A 24,437-nucleotide genomic window follows, 5' to 3' on the forward strand; every position below is an offset into this window, starting at 1 on the left:
TCCCAAGGGTTTCTGGGGATGGCAAAGAGCCGTGTGGTCAGAGGCCATTCCATGGTGACATCCCAGGAAACCTTGGGCTGCAAAGGCACTGATCTGTCACAGGCACTCACGGGGGCTCCACAGTGACATCCCAGGAGTCCCCAGGCTGCCAAAGATCCAGGATGTCACACACACTCCTGTCATGTGCAGAGTGGGAGCTTCATGCAAAAGCTTTATTTCATTATTGGAGAAACTCCTGCTGAGTCATGAGATGGAAAAATGACACCCAACAGCCACCATGGATCCTCAAACCCCTGCAGGGCCTCCAGACTTCTAAAATTCCTTTTAAGAGAAGAGACTGGGAGTGAATGAATCCACACCCAGCCCCAGAATTTGTCAAAGGTTTATGTATAAATGACTGGACAGGTAGAATTGAACAATTTGTCAATGCAATTTTTCCTACAGGATTAATGATGGAATACCAGATATATTTATATAAATACAATCAGATCATGACTAGACAGTAAGCTCTTAACCAGAGTTATTTACTCCACACTCCAGAATCTATAACAATTATAGGATATTCTGCTCTAGGAAGCAATTTTGAAGTCAGCAGGGCCTTGCTGGAGTGGTTTGAGCCCATTGCAGGCAGAGCCTCCTGCTCCAGCAGGAACTGCCTTTCCTGTGCCAGGAGCAGGGCAGGTCCCGCTGCAGGAACAGCCCCAGGCCAGCCCCAGCACAGGGAAGGCCTCGGGCACAAGGGCAGAGTGCCGTGCTGGGAGCTGTGCCAGGGACAGCCCGAGGCACCAAAGGCACCTTGGCAGCAGCAGCTGCTTGCAGGGCATGGCCAGAAGCCTCCCTTGCAACCCGGCCTGGTGGCCAGCGCTGCAGAGCTGCTGCCTCAGGGCTCATTTCTGGATGGGCTCTGAAAAGCCACTTCTGCTCCAGGAGCCTGACTGGGAAGCCATTGGTCCAGCACCTTGGAGGCAAGATATAAACAACATAACTCTTCATGCCAGCAGAGACAAGGCAGGGGCAGAGGAAAGGGGAGAGCCAGGCCCAGGGGACAGGGCTGCCATGGTGATGGCTGTGAGGTCACTGCCCTGCAGCAGCCTGGCTGCCCTCAGCAGACATTCTGGCCAGAATTGTTGTGAGGGCACCCAGCACATCTGAGAACCCACAAACAGGAATTCCATCCTTGGGGAGGGGATTTCACTGGGTCAGGTTGCACACACTCCCTGATTTTGGAGCATTCTTGGGATGGGGAATACATCTCACTGGAAAAACATTTGCCATTTTGTGCCACTGTCATAATTATAAAATATTTCGTCCTTCTAGCAAATGTAAATCCACCCTCATTCAGTTTAAAGATATTGATCCTTGTTCTGTCACTGCAAGATTTTGCAGAAAATAACTTTGACTGTTTTTACATTTTCACAGACCTCGTAGAGGATCCAAAAATCTCCCAAGATGGCATAACCAGCAGGTAGAGGCTGCAGGCTCTGGGGTCAGTGATATGGTGATTGAGGAGAGAACAGGAGTAGCCTGGGAGGGATTGGAGGGTGACTTCAGAGAGGATGTAGATTTTCTTCCTTGTATAAAACAGTGAGAAAAAGAAATAATGGCACCAAGGACAGCTGGGGAGGCACAGACTGGACACCAGAAGAAAGGAATTTCCCTCCCAGGGCAGGGCTGTGGTGCAACACGTCCCCAGCAGGAGCCTGGAGCAGCTCGGGGCTTTGTGTGGCCTGGCAGGGGCAGCAGGAGGCAGAGCTGCCAGCAAAGGAAGGGCCAGCGAGGTGGGGCAGCCGGGGGTGACGACAGCCTGCAGGGACAGAGGCGCAGGGCAGGGACACCGTGGGACAGCCTGGGCTGCAGAGGGCTCAGGGATGTGCAGCAGCTGCAAGGCCCTGACAGAGCCAACCTGTGCAGCCCTTTGGCCATGGCTGCTGGCCCTGGGCCTGAGGCCACGAGGGGACAAGTGACCCTTGCAGCCCTGGGGCCTCAGTGCCTCCTTGTCCCTGCTCAGCAGCCTGGCAGGGGCCGCCCCGTGGTCCTGCTCTTAGCACTGCACATCCCCACATGCCAGTGCCCATCCCGGGAAGAGCCCTGAGCAATGAGGGAGGGACAGGATCTGCCTTGCCAGGGGCTGGGGCTCAGGCCTCGGCCCTTTGCATTCCTGAAACACATCCAGGTTTGCTCAGCACCAGAGACACCTTTCCCTTGCTTGTCCCCAGCTCTCATCAGTGCCTCCAGTGTTCTGCTCTGACTGGAACCTGGGGACACTTTCTCAGTCCTGACCCTCAGTGGGACCCATTAAAACTTCAAGAAACTTTGGAGTTTTAATTTAAGTTTGAGTTCTTGAGAAGTCCAGGCAGACTCTTGAATATAGACAATTTCGTAAGTTCAACTGCAAGTACAGCCATTTCTGCATAGATAAGAAGGATGGTTCTTTTCCATAGGAAGGAAAGCCCAGAGACCAAGTGTTTCAAAAGCAGGTGAGAGGCAGCCCGCGTGTTTCAAATGAGTTCAAGGGCAGCTAGACTTTTCTGCCCTGGCTGCCTTCACTTGGTATCATCCTTGGATGTACGGAATTTTGGACGTGGAATCCCAGTTTTGGCCATGGGTATCTAGACAGGATGAACGACTTTTTCCTATAGGAAAAAGAAGTGAGAAGTCCAAGTGTCCTTGAAGATGGGAGGTGTCCACCCTTAGGCTAAACCAGCCAAACCTTGGCACCTTTGGTCTATGGGCTATCCTTGGACACAGGGCATTTTGGAAGTGGAATCTCAATTTTGGCTATGGGCACCTGGACAGGAAGATGAGTTCTTTTCATTAGGAAGGAAAGCACAGACCCCCAGTGTTTCAGAGGCAGATGAGTGCTGCCACTCAGGAAGCCAAGATCCGCCAGACTTGTCTCAAACCTGTCTTGGCAGCTTTTCTCTGGGAGCTATCATTGGATATAACGAATTCTGGAGGCAGATCCCGAATTTTGGCCATGGGTGCCTGGTTGAGATGGATGATTTCTCCCCATAAGAAAGAAAAGCACATGGTCCCAATATTTCAAAGGCAGATGAGAGGTGGCCCCTGGGTGGCCAAGGCAGCCAGACGTGTCTCAGACCTGGCAGATTTCATCTGGGAACAATCTTTGTATATAAAGAAATTTGGTGAAGGAATCCTGGTTTTGGCCCTGGGTCCCTGGAAAAGAAGGACAGTTCTCTCCCACAGGAAGGAAAGCCCAGAGCCCCAGTGCTTCACGGGCAGATGAGAAGCAGCCATCGACATGCCAAGGTCAGCCAGACCTGTCAGGTGCTCCCCAGGAGGCCCAGACAGACAGACAGACTTGATCCATGTTCCCTTGGTTCTGTGGGACCCCACAGTGTCACAATGGTCTCCTTGGCTCCATCAGGCCCTGGAGTGTCTCAATGTTCCCCTTGCTTCTGCAGTGTCACAATGGCCCTGTGCTTCCATGAGGCCTTGCAATGTCACAATGGCTTTGTGGTTCCACAGAGCCCTGATGTGTCACAATGGCCCCTCGGCTCCGTGTGCCCTCGCTGTGTCACAACGGCTCCTCTGTGACACTGCGGCTGCACAAGGTCACCATGGACCCTTGGTTCCTTGGGGTCTCTGAGTTCACAATGGTCTCCTTGATTCCATGAGGCAGCACAGTGTCACCATGGCCCCTTGGTTCCATGAGGTTCTGCAGTGTCCCCGTGGTCGCTGTCAGAGGCTGGATGAGATCCATGTCCCGAGACACCTTGGGATGCTCGGAATGCCCGTGTGGGGCCGGGGACGGGTCAGGCCTTGGTTTGTGGTGGGACAGAGCCCCGCCCCCAGCCTGGCCTGGCAGAGCTGTCAATCACACAGCAGGGGCGGTGCTGATTGGCTGAGCTGTCAACCAATCACACACCAGCAGCTGGTGCCTACCCTGACTCTGATTGGTCAATCCCCTGGCAGTCCCACCCCAGGGGCGGGCCCATGGAGGCCCAGGGGGTTAAAAGCCGGAGCACGAGGCCAGCCCATGGTCTGGATCCTGCCTTTTCCTGGGGTTCCTCTGTTGGCAACACTGGAACCTGAGCAGTTTGTGCCTCTGTGCGTTTTTCTATAGATCTTCTGTCTTTCTGATGTTCTCTATTTCTCCTTTTTCTAATCCTACTTACTTTGAACTATTTTGGGTAACTTAGCATATTAAGGATTAAAGGTTTTTAGGTTAAATCGACTAAATTAATGAAGTTAATGCTATGATAAGAGTTTTATGTTGAAGTGGATGTTGTATTAAACCCTTTGCCAAAGTTCCTTGATTGTCTATATTTTGCCAGAAAAATTTTGTGTCATTTTGGCCTCTTAGCTCTGTTGATTGGAGCATGGTGCTGGTATCACTGGGGCTGTGGGTTCAATCCCTGTGTGGGCAATTCGCTTAAGACCTGGACTTGATGATCCTCGTGGGTCCCTTCCTACCAAGAATATTCTTTGCATCTGGCTATGGTGAGAATATCTGGTTGGTGTTTCTCCTGTGCACCAAACTCAAGTAAAAGAACCTTTGGTGACCCCCAGCATTTCAGTGTTCTGGGGTGTTACAGCCCTGCAGACTCACAATGGCCTCTTGTGTCCATGAGGCCCAACAGTGTCACCCTGGCCCCTTTGATCCATGGGCCCCAACACTGCCACAATGATCCCCTTGGTTCCACAACTTCCCACAGTGTCACACCGGCCCCTTGGTTCCATGAGGATCTGCAGGGTCACGCAGGTTTGTGACATTTGTCCTTGCTGCCCCTCACATCCCCCTGCCCCACAAACAGCCCCGAGCCGCCTGTGAGGGACAGGCCCTGCTGTGCCAGGCTGGGCTCAGGGCTTGGCCTTTCTGCTTCCCCCAGCCAGCCCAGGCCTTGCTCAGCATTGCAGTTCCCTGCTCTGAGCCTTGGGCTCCCTGCAATCCTGACCTCAAGAATCTGCTCTCTCCAGTCCCTGGGAGCCTTTGGCAGTCCCTGCCCTCAGTGGGGCCCAGTGATGCTCCAAGGGACTTGGAGTTTTGCTTCTGACTACTTGAGCAGCTTCTTCAGCCTTCTGTCAGTGCCTGAGGGTCCTGGACTAAGCCCCAAATCCACCATGGGAATCATCAAAATGCAGGAATCATTCAAGGGCGCTTTGTCTTCATTCAATTGTCTGCAAATTTCCTGGGCTTGTGCAGCTGATTGGAGTCAGTTTGGAGTCCTTGTAAAGGAGGAAGATTTCCAAGTGCACCTCCTGATTTTTTTTCTTTAATCAAGTGAGTATTCTTAGTTTCCAGTTCAGAGAAGAGCTGATAGAAGCATTCCCCAGGTGACCTTGATACTCAGTGTCTCCTTAGGAGGTCTGGGCATGTAGGACAATGAGCCCCCTGAGGGCTGACCCTGTTTGGACAAGCTGCTCCTCACCCCCAGCCTCACCATGTCTGACATTGCCCACCTGGCACTGACATCCCTGTGCCCTGCAGCAGAACCTTGTCCCTGAGCTCTGCAGCTCCATGTCCCAGCCCATTGCACCGTGTCCCACCTGCACTCCTCAGGGCTCTGCCTGCACACAGGCCCAGGAGAAGTTTTCCTGTTGGGAAAGAAAGAATGGAAAAGCCTGAGCAGGTTCCCTGAACAACAAACCCCACTCAGGAACCACCTGCTCAGTACAGGCTGCCTGGAGTGGTGTCACCTTTCTACAAGGAACAGTGTGACCAAAAATGATCTCTGGAAGCAGAATTCTCTGAGTCTCCCAGCTGAATTCTCTGTCCCGGTTTTTTCCCTGGATCTCTGTTGCAGATGGAAGCTGCTGGTGCCATCCTCACCTTTAACCTCTCTTTGGAATGCAAACAGATGTTCCCAGGTGTGTTAAGCAGGATTTGCTCAATGTTTCTATAAATCTTTTGTGTCCCCCATGGAACGAATTTGCCATTTTGGCACTGAGTGGGTGACATGGAAGCAAGGAGTCAGTTGTGACCCTGGGGTCCCATGGAACCAAGGGGCCATGGTGGCACAGCAGGGCCACGTGGATCCAGTGGTCCATTGTGACACTGTGGATCCAAGGAGACCATGGAGACACCTCCAGAACCTCATGGAACCAAGGAGTCCATGGTGACCCAGCGGGGCTGCATGGAGTCAATGGTCCATGGTGACACTGCCCATCCAAGGACACTGCAGAAGCTCATGGAGCGAGGTGGCCATTGTGTCACCGAAGAACTTAATGGCACCAAATATCCATGGGGACACATCCGGGCATCATGGAACCCAGGAACCGCTGTTGGCAGTGCGGAAACTCCTGGAACCAGGGGCCGTTTTGGCACTGCAGAACCAGCACAGCTGCTGCACCTTGTCCCCTGCCCTGCACAGCTCCTTGGGAGGAATGGCAGGAGCAGCACCCTGGGAGCCTCAGGAATGCCCCTCTGGGATCCATGGCTGGATCCCAGGGGCTGGAATTCCAGTTCCCCAGCCAGGAAAAGATGTTCCTGCTCTTGAAGGCAAAGCTCATATGGAAGAGCCAAAAGCCAAGTGGAGCAAGATCCTACAGTGACATTTCACTGCCAGCCTTCATAATTTCACCTGTGGTTGTCGTAGCTCATGGATTGGGAATTAAATCAGGGCAGGGTCTTTGGTGGGAGCTGCCCTGGGTTAAAGGAGACACTGAGAGAGAACCAGAGCAGGCAAAGGAAGGCAGGTAAGTAGAAGGGCGAGAGCAGCCGTGATCTGCAATTCCCAAGGGAAAGGCAGCAGCAGCCTCCTGCTGTCAGCTCAGGGTGAGTAAAACAGCGCTGAAAACAGCGCTGGAACCCGATCCTTCCTTCCCCTGCGGGCTGGCTCGGGGCAGCACAGGCGGGCCCTGAGGAGCCCGGGCTGTGTGCGGGTGCTTGTTGCTCTGCTCCAGAGTCCATCTGGAAAAGCCCTCGGCAGCCGAGGCAGGAGCAGGCGGGAAGGGGCCGGCGCTGCTGCTGCTCCTGCCGGGAGCCCCGGCCGGGCCGGGCCGGCGCCCGCTGCGCTGCGGCTGCTGCTGCTGCCAGAGCCGGGCGGGGTCGGGACAGGGACGGACACGGCACAGCAAAGGCCGGGGCTGCAGGGCTGCTGGTGCTCGGCCAGCGCTGGCACAGAGCTTCAGCCCGCAGCCAGCCCAGAGCGAAAGGCTGGGAAAGGCTCCATTCCAGCCTTCCTTTGCTCGGCACTGGGAAGGGACTGAAATTAAAGGAGAACAGCAGGGCCCGACCCCTTCTCCTTTGGGAGGAGCCCCACGGCTGGGGCTGTGAGGGGCCATGAGGGGCTGTGAGGGGCTGTGAGGGGCCGTGAGGAGCTGTGAGGGGCCGTGAGGGGCTGTGAGGGGCTATGAGGGGCTGTGAGGGGCCATGAAGGGCTTTTGGGGACCTTGAGGAGGAGAAGGTCTCCAGAAGCTGTGGGAGGCCCGGCACCTCAGAGAACCAAGGGTCCATTGTGACACTGTGGAACCAAGGAGACTGCTCTTGGCAGTACCAAAACTCTTGGAACCAAGAGTCCATTGTGACACTGTGGGACGGAGACGATTATGACACTTCAGGACTCACTGGAACCAAAGGGGCCATTGTGACACTGAGGTGACTTGTATAACCAAGGGATCATTGTAGCATGGCATGGCCTCTTGGAATCAAGGGGATCACAGTGACTATATGGGGCTCCATAAGGGGCCATGGGGCTCTATAAGAGGCTGTGGGGCTCCATAAGGGGTTGTGGGGCTCCCTAAGGGGCTGTGGGGCTCCCTAAGGGGCTGTGGGTCTCCATGAGACCACGGGGCCATTCTGACTGTGGAACCAAGGACAGCATTGTTACACTATGGGGCATCATGGTACCAAGAACATTGTGAACCACTGGGGGAACCCACTGAGACTATGGTGACACTTCAAGGGCCATTGTGGAACTGCAGGGCCTCATGGAATCAATGAGACCATTGTGACATGGCCCGGCCTCATGGGAGAGAGGGGCCCTTGTGACACTGTGGGGCCTTGCAGAACTGAGGAGCCGTGGTGACCCTGTGTGGCACCATGGAACCCAGGAGAGCTCTGTGACCCTGCAGGACTCCGTGGCACTGAGGACTTGTGTAACAGTGAGGAGCCCAATGGAACCAAGGATCCATTCCATACTGCAGGGCTTCAGGGAACCAAGGTGCCAGTGTGACACTGTGGAACCAAAAGAGACCATTGTGACACTGCGGGGCTCCATGGAACCAATGAGACCATTTTGACCCTCCAAGTCCCCATGGAACCCAGGGGCCATTGTGACACCAAAGGGCTTCACAGAACCAAGGCAACCACTGTGACACTGCCAGGTCTCATGGAAGCAAGGGGCCATTGTGACACTGCTTCCCCATGGAAGCAAGGGGCCAGTGTAACACATCCAGGCCTGGTGGATCCAAGGGGCCATTGTGATCCTGGGGAACCCAACAGAACCAAGGAGCCATTTTGAGACTTTGTGACCTCATGGAACCAAGGGGCCATTGTGGCATTTTCCCATGGAACCAAGGAAACCATTTTGACACTTCAAGGCCTCATGGAAGCAAGGGGTCATTGTGCCACTGTGGACCAAGGAGACCATTGTGATATCACTGGGCCTCATGGAAACAAAGATCTGTTGCGATCCTACAGGCCTTCATGGAACCAAGGGTAAATTGTGATGATGCAGGGCCCCAAGGATCCAAGAAAATGGAACAGGTCTGGCTGGCTGGGCCTCCGTGGGGCTGCATGACTGATCCAAGTGACCTTGGCATGTTGAGGGTTGTTTCTCCTCTGTCCCTGAAACCCTAGAGTTCCATGCTTTCCTTCCTGTGGAAAAGAATTGTCTTTCTCCTCCAGTTATTCATGGCTGAAATTAGAATTACTCCTCCAAATTTGATTATATCCAAGGATTATTCCCATGTCAAACCTGCCAGGACAGACAGCTCTGGCTGGCCTTGGCCTCTTGGGGGCCACCTCTCATCTTCCTTCAAAACACTGGGGGCCTGTGCTTTTCTTCCCATGGAAGAAACCATCTTTCAAGTCCAGGCATCCATGGCCAAAATTGAGAATCTGCCTCCAAAATTCCTTATATACATGGACAGCTCCCAGACAAAACCTGCCAGGACTGTCCAGGTTCTGTTGGCTTCCTGAGGGCCAACTCTCATCTGCCATTCAAATACTGGGGCTCTGTACTTTCCTTCCTATGGAAAAGAACTGTCCTTATCCAGGCAGCCATAGACAAAAGTGGGGTTTGGCCTCCCATATTTTGTCTGCCCAAGGGTTCCTCCCTGAAAACAGGTCTGGCTGCCCTGGCCTCCTTGGGGCTGCCTTTAATCAGCCTTTGAAACACTGGGACTGCATCCTTTCCTTCCTGTAGAGAACTGTCATTCCTGTCCAGGAACCCAGAGCTGAAATGGAATTCCAACCCTAAAACTCCCCATATATCCAAAGGCTGCTTTCAGACAGAAGCTGCAGGTACAGACAGGTCAGGCTTGCCTTGGTCACTGGTGACAGCTTCTCATCTGCCTTCAAAGCCCTAGGGCTCTGTGGTTTCCTTCCTGAAGAAAATAACTGTCCCTCTTGTCCAGGCATTTTTGGCCTCAGGCACTTGACCACTCTACAGGGACACAGGATCTCTGTGCTCAGTGGGGTGGAGATTGAGGAGAGCAGAGGAGAGCCCTGGGAGGGACTGAAGGGTGATTTCAGAGATGGTGGATCCTTCTGACATAGCAGAGAACAGCCAGAAAAAGAAAGAATTAATGCAAAGAAATCTGGAGAGGCCCAGACTGGACACCAGGAGAAAGGAATTTCCATCCCAGGGCAGGGCTGTGGTGCAGCACGTCCCCAGCAGGAGCCTGGAGCAGCCCAAGTCTTTGTGTGGCCAGGCAGGGGCAGAAGGAGGCAGAGCTGCCAGCAAAGGAAGGGCCAGCGAGGTGGGGCAGCCGGGGGTGACGACAGCCTGCAGGGACAGAGGCGCAGGGCAGGGACACCGTGGGACAGCCTGGGCTGCAGAGGGCTCAGGGATGTGCAGCAGCTGCAAGGCCCTGACAGAGCCAACCTGTGCAGCCCTTTGGCCATGGCTGCTGGCCCTGGGCCTGAGGCCACGAGGGGACAAGTGACCCTTGCAGCCCTGGGGCCTCAGTGCCTCCTTGTCCCTGCTCAGCAGCCTGGCAGGGGCCGCCCCATGGTCCTGCCCTTGGCACTGCACATCCCCACATGCCAGTGCCCATCCCGGGAAGAGCCCTGAGCAATGAGGGAGGGACAGGATCTGCCTTGCCAGGGGCTGGGGCTCTGGCCTGGGCCCTTTGCATTCCTGAAACACATCCAGGTTTGCTCAGCACCAGAGACACCTTTCCTTTGCTTGTGCTCTGCGGTTAGCTCTGCCTCCAGCATTATGCTCTACCTGGGGACACTTTCTCAGTCGTGTCCCTCAGTGGGACCCATTAAAAGTCCAAGAAACTTCAATGTTTCAATCTCACTTTGAGTTTTGAGAAGTTTTTTGAGCACACTCTCTGGGACTGAGACTAATGAAAACAACAGCAGCCCCTGAGAGGTTCATTAAAATCCTTGTGCTGTGTCTGTGCTGCTGAGCTGGGCTGGGCTCCTGGCACAGAGGGTGATCCTGGCAACCAAGCAGAGATTCAAAAGCACATTTCTCTTGCTGAGCAGCTCTTCTGCCAGCCCAGCAGGGCTGGGGCACTGCCTGCAGCCAGCCCGGGCACAGCACAGAGGCACAGAGAGCTTCAATCAGTCAGGGCTGGGAAGGGGCTGAGAAGTGCCTGGGGCAGAATCACTGCCAGCCCTTGGCACAGGAACCTCTGGCTGCAGGACAATGCAGCTGCAGCTCCTGGAGTGATCTCCTAAAGCTGGAACATGCCAATGCCCACAGAGCCTGTGAGTATAACTCTGAGTATTTCTGGTGCAGGGCAGGTGAAAATACTCATGAAGCTCTGACATGCTGAGGGTTTCTTATCATTCATAGAATTTTCCCAAGACAAAGATTTTGATAAAAAGTAGGAAATATCCTAAGACTTTTTATTCACTTTCCTATTATTGGAGAGTGGCAGGGAAGGGGGATAAATATTAATGGTGGATTATGAATTTTGACAAGTGCATGAGACATTAGAATTGTTATTTTAGTGATCAATAGGTTCAAAAGAGATCCCTAATGTGCTTGCAGCCACTCTGCCCATGGACAGCACCAGCATCACCTTTGCTGGAGCCATCTGGCTCAGTCTGAGATGTCTTTTCTCCAAGCTGCAAACAGAACCTGCCCCCAGCCAGTGCCCTGCAAACAGGCAGGGTTCTGTCAGGCCAAGGAGAGTGCACAGAGATTTGGGGTCTGGGAGTGCTGGCACAGAGAGATCAGGCACAAGGAAACAGCTGCAGGAGGAAAATCTCCAGGAAGCAGAGAGAAGATCAGGGAAGGAGAGAAAACAAAACCCAGAAATGCTGAGGCAGGGAGAGTTTAGAGATGTCCAGAGGATCCCCTCCAGTGCAGCCCCTCCCTCTGCACAAGCCCCCTCCCTCCTGTGCCCCAGCCAAGCCTCTGCCCTCAGGGCCGGGGCTCCAAGGCGTGCAGCCCCTCCTGTGCAGGCAGAGCTGCAGCAAAGCCGTGGGGCAGGTCTGCAGCCCCGGGCCCAGTTCCCTCTGCAGAGCACAGGGCTGGGAGCAGCTGCCCGGCACTGGGGGCTCTGGCAGGGGGCACAGCTGGCTCAGGGTGACACAGCTGTCCCCAGTGCCCGGCTCTGGGCAATGCTGGCAGTGCAGCCAGGGAAGGAGCTGCACCTCCCTTCATCCAGTGCCATCAGAGGGACACTTGGAAGTGTCCCTGAGATTTCAGTCCAAGCTGGGAGCTTCAATGCAGGGTGCCAACCTGTCTTAGAGCATCTCTGAGTTATAAGATTGATGGGGAAAGGTAGAGGTGTTGTGACACTGAAAATGCTTTAGGGTTGGTGAAATGAGCAAAGTGAGTTCTTGGCTATAAATGTGGAGCTGAGCTGTGGTGGATCCATCTGCTCTTACCTGTACCTCCATGGGAGTGTGAACATCCTTCAAGTGAGAAAGATGAAAGCCCAGAGAAGCTCCAAACAGAATGAAAAATAATCTTCTCTTAGTCTCCACTCATCATCTTTCCTCAGAAAATTCACTGTGTTCTTCAATGGGAAGGAGATATGCTGAGGGTTTCTGATATCCAAGAATACCAGGAGAAACATGGGGGCAGCATAAGAAGAAAACCTCAAAGCTCTTAAATACAGAAGTGTATACATCTGTGTTACAGAGGAGGGTGTATGGGAAATGGCTTTAACTTTTGTTACAGGCATCTCCTCTAACTCTTCACTGTTCCTTTCTCCATGAACAGGTGCCCATGGGCAGCCACAGCAAATGTCCAACAGCAGCTCCATCAGCCACTTCCTCCTGCTGGCACTGGCAGACACACGGCAGCTGCAGCTCCTGCACTTCTGCCTCTTCCTGGGCATCTCCCTGGCTGCCCTCCTGGGCAACGGCCTCATCATCAGCGCCGTAGCCTGCGGCCACCACCTGCACACGCCCATGTTCTTCTTCCTGCTCAACCTGGCCCTCAGCGACCTGGGCTCCATCTGCACCACTGTCCCCAAAGCCATGCACAATTCCCTCTGGGACACCAGAAACATCTCCTACACAGGATGTGCTGCACAGCTCTTTTTCTTCATGTTCTTCATCTCAGCAGAGTATTTCCTGCTGACCATCATGTGCTACGACCGCTGCATGTCCATCTGCAAACCCCTGCACTACGGGACCCTCCTGGGCAGCAGAGCTTGTGCCCACATGGCAGCAGCTGCCTGGGCCAGTGCCTTTCTCAATGCTCTGCTGCACACAGCCAATACATTTTCCCTGCCCCTGTGCCATGGCAATGCCCTGGGCCAGTTCTTCTGTGAAATCCCACAGATCCTCAAGCTCTCCTGCTCCAAATCCTACCTAAAGGAAGTTGGGCTTCTTGTGTTTTCCATTTCTTTACTATTTGGTTGTTTTTTGTTCATTGTTTTCTCCTATGTGCAGATCTTCAGGGCCGTGCTGAGGATCCCCTCTGAGCAGGGACGGCACAAAGCCTTTTCCACCTGCCTCCCTCACCTGGCTGTGGTCTCCCTGTTTGTCAGCACTGGCACAGTTGCCTACCTGAAGCCCCCCTCGATGTCCTCCCCATCCCTGGATCTGGCCCTGTCAGTTCTGTACTCGGTGGTGCCTCCAGCCCTGAACCCCCTCATCTACAGCCTGAGAAACCAGGAGCTCAAGGCTGCAGTGAGGAGACTGAGGACTGGATGCTATCAGAAACATTAAACTGCTGAAAATTTTGCCAAATCACTTGTAGTAAAAGTATTTTTTTGATACTTCTTGTTGGTTTCATTTTGGAGGTCCTTTTTCTTTGTTTTACTTTCTTAATCTTGTCAACAAGAAAAGTCATTCCTTTTGCCATTTTTAATTTTGTTTCTCTCCATCTTCACTGTGCCCACAGACTGTGTCAATGAGGGGCTGTATTCTCGGTGGCTTTAAAGGAACTAAAGGATGTCCCAGCAGAGTTTTCTGCAGAGATGCCCTTTTGTTTCCTTCTCTGGAGCTGCAGCAGCAATGTCTGTGTGCAGAGCTGGGGCAGATCAGGGCTGTCACAGCAGCTGTGCCCAGGAGCAGCAGCACTTGGTGCTGCTAGTGCTGCTCCCGTGGCCCTGCCCCGCTGCCCTGGTGGCCCTGGTGTTGCTGCAGGGCCTGAGTGCTCTCGGGGCCGGGCACAGTCCTGGGGGTGGCAGTGCCGGGGCTGCAGCAGGGACAGGCCATGGGCACTGCTGGGGCAGCGCTGACGCCTCAGGCCAGGGCCTGGGGGCTCCAGGCTCCTTGCCCAGGCTCTCCCAAGAACACGGCCAGGCCAATGCTCAGCACAGAAAACCCCCGTGAGCAGCCCCAGGCTGGCCGTGGGCGGGCTGGGGGCAAACAGCACGGCTGGTGCTCTGCAAGGGCCCTGGGGGAGACGGGAAGGAGCAGCAGAGCAGGGGCTGATCCATCCCCAGTGCACTGCACAGCCCAGGGCAGCGTCCCAGAGCGTCCCCATGGAGCTGCCAACAACATCCCCCCTCTGCAGCCCTGGCCTCTCCCCCTGCTCACAGAGGTGCCGCATCCTTGCAGGCACAGACACGGCAGCACTGGCTCAGCAGCCCTTGTTTGCATTGCACACAGAAGGCAGGAGCACCCCCATGCTGGTGCTGTGGGGACATGGACCTGAGGCAGCACAAATGCCATCAGCCCCTGGGGCCAGGAAGGGCTGGGGGATGCCAGGGAAACCACTCAGCTTTGTCCTGGCCTCTGCAGTCAGTCAGAGAGTTTGTTCCCATCAGCTGGGAGTTTCCTGTCCCACTGCAGACGCTGCTGCTCAGAGCCAGGGCTGCCTGGCAGCCACCCCCACACTGCCTTGACCATTTCCTTGGCTTCCCCTTTGCTTTCTTTACTCTTCCTGATACAAATTTCTTCCTGTTGTCCACCCCTATTCCCTCCCCTGCAAACAGCCCATCCCTGTTTGCCCTTTCCTCTCTGGCCCCACTCCCCATTGCAGTTCCTGACTCAGCATCATGGGAACGTCCCTTGGGGAGCAGGATCATCCCACAAGTGCTGCAGGAATTGTCTGCAGGCTCCTGCAGTGCCTGGTGCTGTTCCCTTGCCAGAGGCACCCCAGGCCAGGGGGGCACATCTGGGCTGCTGTGTCTGGCTGTGGGGCTCCCTGTTCTGGGAGGTGAGGAGGAGCTGCAGAGGCTCTGCAGGACTGACAGGATGGGCTTTGGGGCTGTGAGGAGAAGCTGAGGGACCTGGACTGCTGGAGCTTCTGAAGAGGAGGCCCAGGGCTCCTTCTGCAACTTCTCCAAGGGTGGTTTCAGAGAATCCCAGAATCAGCAAGGTTGGAAAAGACCCTGGAGATCATCAAGTTCAACCTGTGCCCTGACACTGCCTTGTCTCCTTTGATGGTTTTCTTCTTCAGAATGAACAACCACAACTCACAGTTCCATGCGGCACCACAGTGTCACAATTGTTCCCTCAGTTCCCAGAGTCCTTGCAATGGAACAATGGCCTCTTGATTCCATTGTCCCCAGGCTCTCCCAAGGGTCTCCTTGGTCCCTCAGTGTCACAATGGTCCCTTGGTTCCACAAGGCCCTGCTGGGTCACAGTGGCCTCTGTGGTCCCACCAGGACCCAGACTGTCACAATGCACTCCTTGCTTCCATTCAGCCCCACAGTGTCACAATGTCCCCATGGCTCTGTGGTGCCATGTCAGACACAGTGTCACCATGGTCCTCTTAGTGCCACCAGGCCCCGCAGTGTCACAGTGGCCCCTTGCTTCCCCAGGGCCCTGCAGTGTCACAATCACCAGAGAATCAACCAGGGTGGAAAAGATCTTGGAGAGCATCAAGTCCAGCCTGGGACCCAACACCATCTTATCAACCAGACCATGGCACTGATTGCCACATCCAGTCTTTCCTGAAACACTTCCAGGGACAGTGACTCACCCACCTCCCTGGGCAGCCCATTCCAATGCCCAATCCCCCTTTGTGTAAAGAATATTTCCTGATGTCCAGCCTGAACATCCCCTGGTGCAGCTGAAGGCTGTGTCCTCTAGTCCTGTCCCTGTTACCTGGGAAAATAGCCTGACCCCCACCTGGCTGCACCCTCCTGTCAGGAAATTGTAGAGAGTGATGAGGTCTCCCCTGAGCTTCCTCTTCTCATGGATAAACAATCCCAGCTCCCTCAGCCACTCTTGTGCTCCAGACCCCGCACCAGCCTTATTGCCCTTCTCTGAATACGCTCCAACTCCTCCATGTCCTTCCTAAATTGGAGGGCCAGAACTAGACGCAGCACTCGAGGTGCTGACCAAGCACTGATGAGCACAGGGGAAGAATCACTGTCCTGGTCCTGCTGGCCACACCATTCCTGATTGATAGGAGTGCAAAGGGTTGCATGAGGGAAATGGTGGGGAGGGAGTTGGGCCAAATTGTTATTCATTGTCAGTGAAACATTCAAACTACATTAGAAGCTCCTGTGGGTCAATATTAATTGGACATTGTTGATACCAATATATAAACAGGAACAGAAAAAAGGACAAAAAATTCTCTCTGCATTATTTTCAGTATAGCATATTCACTTCTGAAATCTGCCTCATTAAACACAGAAGAATTGAAGACTTAAATTATTCCCACAAGCTTCTCTGTTTTATGCATTTGTACAAATGTTTAGAGCTTTTGTTTTACTAAATTCCTGAACTAAAGAGCTCAAGAAAGAAGAGGCCTCTGGAATAGTAAAATTCATCAACAACCTCCAAGTGGCTGAGGATCCATCCCAGAGCAGCAATGAGCAGAAATGGGCACAGCTCTGAGGCTGCCCCAGCTCTGGGATGGGCCCTGGGCCTGGAGCAGGAGCAGCTCTGGAGGGCCCCAGAGCCGGGGCTCTTGTGCTGGCCTGGGCAGATGGGATGGCAGGAGGGGCTGCAGAGCTCTCAGCACCTCAGGCAGAGGGGAGCAGGGCAGCCAGGGAGCTCCTTTGGCCTTGGCCAAGCCCCTTCCCCCATGGTGGGGCTGAGTCCTGGCTGAGCTGCAGCTGCTGCTGTGCCCTTGGCAGGGGCTGAGGCCGTGGGGCAGTGCCCAGAGCAGCCTGGGCTGAGCAGAGCTGTGGGGCCAGAGCCGGCTGGGCTGTGCTGGGGAGAGGCCCTTGGTGCTGCCCAGAGCTCAGGGCAGCTGGCAGAGCTGGCAGGGAGCTGGGCTGGGCTGGGAGAGCCTGGCACAGAAACCATCAGTGTCCATCTCAGCCTGGCTGAGCGGGCAGGGGCAGGAAGATCATCCAAGGTCCACAAGTTCTCTGTGTGGGAGCTGAGCTTGTGACCCCCTGAGCCCTCCCAAGTGCTGGGGCTGCACCTCCAGCTCCAGAGGAGATGTGACAGATGGGAGCAGAGACAAATAATTCCTGCTGGATTCTTTATTGTGTTTGTTTATACAGGTGGCCTGGATCCATATGTAGACGAGGTGTTTTGTGTCAGATAACACTGGGAGAGTGATAAGAGTAATATTTCTTTGCTGAAAATTATCTTTCACACATAATGCACAATGAGAAAAAAAAATACACATTTTATCAGAAGAGCATCTGAATTTTTAGAGGATGAGAGACTCATTGATGTTCCAGCTGCCAAACCTGTTCAAATATTTTCCTCAAGTCTTCCCTGAGATGAGCGGTGACCACCAGAGGCCAAGGCCAGCCAGAGCTGTCTGTCCTGGTGGCTTTTTCCTGGGAGAACCCTTGCATATAGGGAATTTTTCAGGGGGAGTATAAATTTTGGCTGTGGACACCTGGAAAAAATTGATGGTTCTTTTCTATAGGAAGGAAAGCACAGATCCCCAGTTCTCCAGGGGATGATGAGAGGTGGCCCTCAATGTTCCAAGATCAGCTGGACCTGTCAGGTGGCCCCTGTGTCATGGTTTGACACTGGCACAATGCCAGCGTCCCCATGAAAATGCAACCCCACAAATGACTGCTGTGAAATGCAATCAGGAACAGAGCAGTGTAGGCGAAAGCTCAATAACAAAGGAGAAACTTTATTAAACTACTACTCCTATAAAATTAAAAAAGCAAGAAAAATTAAATCCAAAATTAAAACCTTCCAAAACACTCCTTCTTGCTCCCCCCAGTTCCAACAAACCACAGTGAGACACAACTTGGACCCCCAGTCAGTTTCCCACCCTTCAGAGGATCAATACTCAGTCCATCGAGGGAAAGAGGAGTCTCTCCTGTGCCATAGACCCCCAAGAAACACAGCTGCCATCTCTTGTGTTTCCATGTCACACATGGCACCACCCGGAGAGAATCTGCCAGTGTGACACTCTCCTTTCCATGTCACAGTGCTCTCACCACCATGCATGGACAGACTGCTCTTAGGATTTTTCTTTTCAAGGATGCTTTGCCAAGTGGAAAAAAAACAAAAAAAACAAAAAAAACACAGTTCTGTTTTTCATTTTTGGGACTGCAGTCCCGTCCCATTTCCCCCTGGGGCTGAAGGTCCAAGAACAGAGATCTTCTCTTCTTCTTCTCTGAAGACAGGGGGCATCACCACAACCCTCCTCAGCTCTTCTCTATTCACTCCACTCCTGTTTATTCTCAGCTGCTGAAGCAGGTCTCTTGCCTCATCATGAATCCTCCTAAAATACAGTTTCTCTCTTGGAGGAGAAAATTGGTTCAGTCTATGGCTAACAAGAGAAAGTCCAGCCAAAAACCACTCCATCATCTCCTGCCACCTAGAATTTCTCCTTCTTACATCTCAGGCCCCAGACTGTCTCTTATCTTCTCTTTCAAATCGAGGAGGAATATATTTCCCAAAGCTTTCATCATCCAAGAAGGGGTTAAAAGTCCAAATTCCCCGGCCAGCTCGCCAGGCTCTCTGCCCAGACCTCCAGCTCCCCCGCTGGGCACCTCCTGCTCCCCTTCCCGCTCTTGCTGTCTCTTTCTCTCTCTCTCCACAGAGACTCTGGAGGGGGAACGCACACATCCCAGATTTCTCCACCCTTCCATCTGCAGGGGGCCAGCCCGGTTCCATCCCCTCCACCCTTCAGCCAACCTCAGTCAGGCCATGGGGCTTCCCCTCCCCACCCAGCCAAGGGCTGGGCAGGGGAGAGGCTGCACTGCGCCCTGACCAGAACCAGAGAGAGCGAGTTCTCCTGGGAATTCTGCTTTTAACCCCTCTGTGTTCTCAGAGGTGTGTCCAGCCTCAATTGGTCACCCCAAGTACCAATATCCAACCCCAATCACTGACTGGCTTGACCCTCTTCCTTCTGTGTTAAACCACAACACACTCCCAGGGTCTGGAATACCAATTCCCAGCCAGGAAAAAATGTTCCTGCCTTTGAATTTCCTTCCTATTATTTCAACAAATTATAATAAAATTATACATCAATAAATTAGAATAAAAAATTAAATAGGAAAAAAATGAAATATAAGTATTTCAGCTCTTAATACAATACTCCAACAATGATTTAACCCAAAACAACAATAACTATTAATGTAACATTACCAATAAATATAAATAAATAACTTATATACCAAGAAATACGTTTTGAAAGTTTCAACTCATTATCTAATAGACTTTAGATAAAAAATATCCAAAAAATATAAGATACAATCTAACACACCTTAGTAAAACAATTCAAATTACAAATTTACTAAACACAAAAAACCACACAACTATAATTTCTCATACATTTTAAGAAAATAATTAAACTTTAATAACATCCTTAACTACTCTAAAAAAATTAAATTATTTTAAAAAATTAATTGCAGATGGGTGGTTTTATTTGGATATTATTTTTTTGATTGTTTGGGCTAGATGGTTTTAAAAAAGGGATTTTTATAGGAGTTTAATCAGCTCAGGTGTCACTCTGCAAACAGAACTGACTGAAAATGAATGGGACAGGAATCAGTAACTCTGAACGTTTTATTTGCTATCAAATACATCCCAGAAACCCAGCCCCACACAATTCCCATCCCACCGCTCCAAATTGGAATCCCACTTCTACGAATCTCCTCCAACCCCATCTCACGCTGGCAGCTGTGGAATTGAATGAGCTTTGTGTGGGATTGAGTTTTTTTGAGGTGGAAACAAGCAATTTGAGGTGGGACTGTGCCGCGCTCCCGCCCCGGTTCCCTTTGTCTCAGCCCCGGCTAGCTCTTGTGGGGCGAGGGCGGGCAATGGAGGCACCCTCCGCCGCTCCCAGCTGGGGTTTGGAGAGTGCCTTTGTGGGTTCCGGGCAGCGCTAGCAAGCCTCGCGGTGGTAAATGAAGAGCGGATCCTACTGGGGGCTAAGTCCGAGTTTATTGTAGCCCAACGGGGCCAAATATCCTAGAACGGTGCCAGCCAACAGGAACAAGCACAAGGTGCTTGCACTGGCTTATAAACTGTAAGGGAGGGGTATCCAACGACCAATGGGGATAGGGATAGGGGGTGGCTCCGGGATGGGGGGATATGGTGGGGTCCAATGGGGGAAAGATATGGGGGGAGCCCCAGGTCCTCGCCCAATCACCCGGTGCCCTGAGTAGAAGCTTCTGGATGGATGGGAAGGGGCACCGAGTGATAGATAAGGCACCCGGGGGGGGGGGGTAAAATGCCTCTTTCAGGGTGATGGATAGATACTGGAAAGGCGGGAAGGGAGGACAAGGCGGGAAAACTGGGGGTAAACCAAGTTGTATATGAGGGTACAAAGGAATAAACCAATACATAATACAGGGATAATAAAACATACAAATAACGCAACTCCACAGGACTGTGCCTTTAAAGGTTAAAATTCAGTTGTTTTCAGTGGGATTGAGTGGTTTTGTGGTGACAGAACCATCCCTCTTGGCTTTTGAAATTCAAAGAGATGGAGAACACTGCCCAAAATCACCCCAGAACCCACAAATCCTCCAGAAGTTGAGTTCAGACTATTCAGGGAGGGTGCAGCTGCCGGTGGCAGGATCAAATGAGACGGGTCTTGGTTCCAGAATCCATTTCTTACCCCCCAAAAGACAGGGTAAAGGCAGGGCCGTGGGGTTTGTATAGGGTATCCCAGGGGTGGAGTTAGGGTTTGGGTCAAGGGAGGAATTACTGGCAACACAAGAAGGGTGAGATCAAACTCCTGCCTCTTAGCAACAGGGGCACTCCACACAGAATGCGTCCCCAAATCCTAAATTCCCCCTCAGACTCCTGTAAAATGGTGCGACTTCCGATATTTTTGATCAATTTCTTTAATTTAACCCTGCTTTGTCTGTGTTTAAAGAATAAAGATGAATCAGAGGAAAATTAGGGCCAAATCAAAAGGAGAAGCAGCCAGGTTTGTTCCCAACATTGAGCACAGGGAATGTGGGTCACCAGACCTGTGCCCAGTGTGGGTCCTGCAGTGGGGGATGGAGCTGGAGCAGAGCACAAAGCTTTTCCTGCAGTTGGGGTACTGGCAGGGTTGCCCTTACCGATGCCTCCGTTGGTGTTTGGTCAAGTCAGAGCTCTGGGTGAAGCTCTTCCCACACTGGGGACACTTGTAGGGCCTCTCCCCGGTGTGGATGCGCCGGTGCTTGACAAGTGTGGAGTTGTGCTTGAAGCCCTTCCCGCAGTCGGGGCAGCGGAAGGGCCTCTCATCTGTGTGAATGCGCTGGTGTTTGAGGAGATCAGAGCTGGTGTGAAACCTCTTCTGACACTCAGGACACTCATAGGGCCTTTCCCCAGTGTGGATGCGTTGGTGGATGATGAGTTCTGAGTTCCAACCGAAGCCCTTCCCACACTCCCCACACTCGTAGGCCCATTCCCCTGTGTGGATCATCTGGTGGCGGATCAGGTTGTTGCTCTTCCTGAAGCTCTTCCCACACTCCAAGCACTTGTAGGGCTTCTCCCCATCATGAAGCTTCTCAGGGACCACCAGCTTCGAGCTCTGGCTGAAGCTCTGCCCACCTTCCTGGCCCAGAGTGGGTCTTTCCTCCTCAGAGCATCCTGGGCTGGGTTTGCAGACCCTCCTCCTGTGGTGTCGCTGGGGCTTTTCCTCCCTGTTGGATTCCTGTGCTGTGGAGCCGCTCAAAACACCCTCTTCCACCAGGTTCTGCCGTGGGGATTTGTCCTCTCTGGTCTCCATCCTCAGCTTCTTGTCTGGGGTAAGAAGGACAAGGAGAGGACAGGATTTACCTCAGTGCCAGAGGGAAGGGCAAGGAGATGCCCCCAGTGCGTCCCCGGCAGGAGGGCACCAGCAGCGGGGCTGTCCTGCAGCCGGGGGCCATGCTGGGCTGGGAGATGGAGCAGGAGAGAGGGAGAAAGGGGCACTGACTTCCTCCTCACCTGCCTCGGTGTCCCAGGGCATCTTCCTCTTCCTCATAGCCTTCTCCATCTGGCAAAGGGTTGGGGATGGGAAAATCTGTTTTGGGAAGAAAACAAGGGATAAGCACAGTGAGGTTTGTACTGGTTTGAAGGCAAAACAGGGAGAGTCTAAGACAGAATGACAATTGAATAAGAAAATTAAAATCAAGGCAATAATAGAGAAACACTGGCTTAATCTGACAAAGTCAGGATATAACCTGACACCCCAATAATAAGAGTGGTGGTAGCAGTCTGACGAAATGGTGGCTGCAGTCCAGCTGGAGTGATGAACATGATTCTGTCAAAGCAGTGATCCTGTAGAAGGGTCTGGTCTTCCTCTGAAGGTCCAGTGGTGCTTATGGAGCTCTTGTCCTCTGGGAATGCAGTAGGCAAGGTGGTCCTGGTGTTGCAAATGGTGAGATTATATCCAGGCAGGAATGCTTGGTTCCTCCCCCTGGGCGGAGCATCCCACAATGGGATGATGGAATTTTATCAGTCCTGCAGTGACACTCAATGGTCCATTAAGAGAAGATGGCCCCTGGTGGGCGTTATCAGGGCTGAGCCATGGAAGAGATAAAGAACACTGCCCCACCTGTTGATAACAGTTTTTGGAGATGGGGACTGAAAACACTTTTGGTTACATCTGACACTGAAACCTGAAACAGTGAGGCAATCCCTGCTCGATGTGGGGGGTGAACACCATCCCCCTTACCCAAACTGGCTCAGGTGTAAAACCCCCACCCTGGGAAGGCCGCGCACACAGGGGACAATGTCACACTTGCCCTGCCCCAAGGGAGATCTCTGTCCCTGTCACTCCCTTGCTCTCTCCCCTTTTCTCTTTCTTTGCATCTCTCTCTCTACCTCACATTTACTGATCAATAAAATCCACTTTGGATTTGGTGTTGTTAGCACCTTAATTGGGGCAGGGACATCTCTAACAATTTTATTAACCAAACTGCAATATTATTTTGCACTGTGATTTCAGGGCACTGTTGTCTGACCCCAAATTCCTTTGACAATAGCCTGGTTCCCTCCCGTACGGAGGTTCTGCCTCTTTCCGGAGGAACTCTTGGAAACTTGGATACAGCTTCCTCTGAGTGACTTTCGGGAGACCTTATGAGGAAAGTGGAAGTTGTGGGTGGCCAGGGTAAAGAAAATATGATACCAGCGAGACTGACAAGGATCATTCACCCCAAGGTGAGAAACACAAGGCTACTAAAGTCCTACAAGAAGCCCAGCTCAAGTTATTTTACAAATAACTCCTGAATTCACAGGCTAGGGAGGAGAATCATTATTTTCTTCATCCCTGTCACCTTTGTGACAGCTACACAGACCGTTCTCTTCCTTTTAATAATCTGTATTGGGTCAAATTTCCATGTTTCTTTTTTCGGAACCTGCCATCATCTGAGCTGGAGTTGTGCTGGAACTGATGAAATTTGGAATTACAACAGAATTGCTTCTGTTGTTGGTCTATTAATTTTTGGGGTTTGTTTGTGTTTCCATCAGAAGTGACTTGTGGGAAGAGCAAATCTTCCTCAAGGCATTTTATAGAGGGTTAAATTTGATTTCTGCTGAGTTTGTTTTGTCCAGTGCCCAGGGGTTGCTCAAGGGGTCTCTGGTTTTGGTTTGGCTATAATTTTCTTCTGATTTGTCTTTATCACTTAAAAACACCTGAAAAATGACTAAAAATAGTATTGACCAGAGATGTCAAAAGTCCCACCATTTAAAAGGCATTTGAGGTGGAATTTATGATTTAGGTACATATTCTGGAGGATTTGTGGGTTCTTGGGGGATATATGGGACTATTCTCCATATCTTTGCACTCCAAAATCCAAGGTGGATTTGTCTGTTACCTCAAAATTACTCAATCCCATCTCAAAATGGCTGGTTCCCACCTCACTCCCATGCCAAAATTACTCAGTTCCTCAGCCTCCAGGATGAGATGGGGTTGGAAGGCAATCGGGAGAAGTGAGATCCAAATCTGAGGGTGTGGGATCAGAATTGTGTGGGGCTGGGTGGGTGTGATTTATTTTTATAATAAATAAAACTATCAGAATTACTGATTTCTGTACCATTCAGTTTCTGTCAGTTCTGGTTTGCTTTCCAGAGTGCTGCCTTCTCAGCTGATTTTATGCCCTCCTGTCCCAGACTGAAAAGCAAGATGTGTTCTATTTGCCATCTGTATGGCAGTTGTCCTGTGTTAAGTGGGCAGTTTTTCCTTATCTCTTCCACAATCAATCCTTCCTCAGGGGAGACATCTGCTGATAATGGGCTATTGAATGTCACTGCATGACTGATGAGAACTATAACATCCCATTGTGAGATGTTCTGCCTGGAGGGAGGAGCCAAGCATTCCTACCTGCATCTAGTCTTGAGATTCTGGCCCACCAACACAGCTCTTTCTGTGCTGGATTTCCCAGAGGAACAGCTGCCTCTTCCTCTTTAGAAGAAGACACCCATTCCTACAGGATCACTTCTCCAACAGAACCACACCTGACACTCCTGGAGGACTGCACCTACAGTTTCCATTGGACTGCGGCCAACACCCTGTCCAACAGGGAGTCACATTGTATTCTGTCAGTGTTGTTTTAGTTTACTGCCTTGTTTATTTTATATT

General features: G+C 52.2%; 1 protein-coding gene across 1 annotated transcript in view; it reads right to left on the reverse strand.

Moving 5' to 3' along the window:
* The window catches only part of LOC144246964 (uncharacterized), a 418,663-nt gene that overhangs the window by 129,099 nt on the left and 265,127 nt on the right, over positions 1-24,437 (reverse strand). Inside the window, exon 3 of the mRNA XM_077785995.1 lies at positions 20,950-21,414. Coding sequence (XP_077642121.1) covers positions 20,950-21,414 — 465 coding nt within the window. The remainder of the gene's footprint in view (positions 1-20,949; positions 21,415-24,437) is intronic.

This window comes from Lonchura striata, chromosome 11 (assembly GCF_046129695.1).
Source record: "Lonchura striata isolate bLonStr1 chromosome 11, bLonStr1.mat, whole genome shotgun sequence".
Taxonomy (NCBI): Eukaryota; Metazoa; Chordata; class Aves; order Passeriformes; family Estrildidae; genus Lonchura; species Lonchura striata.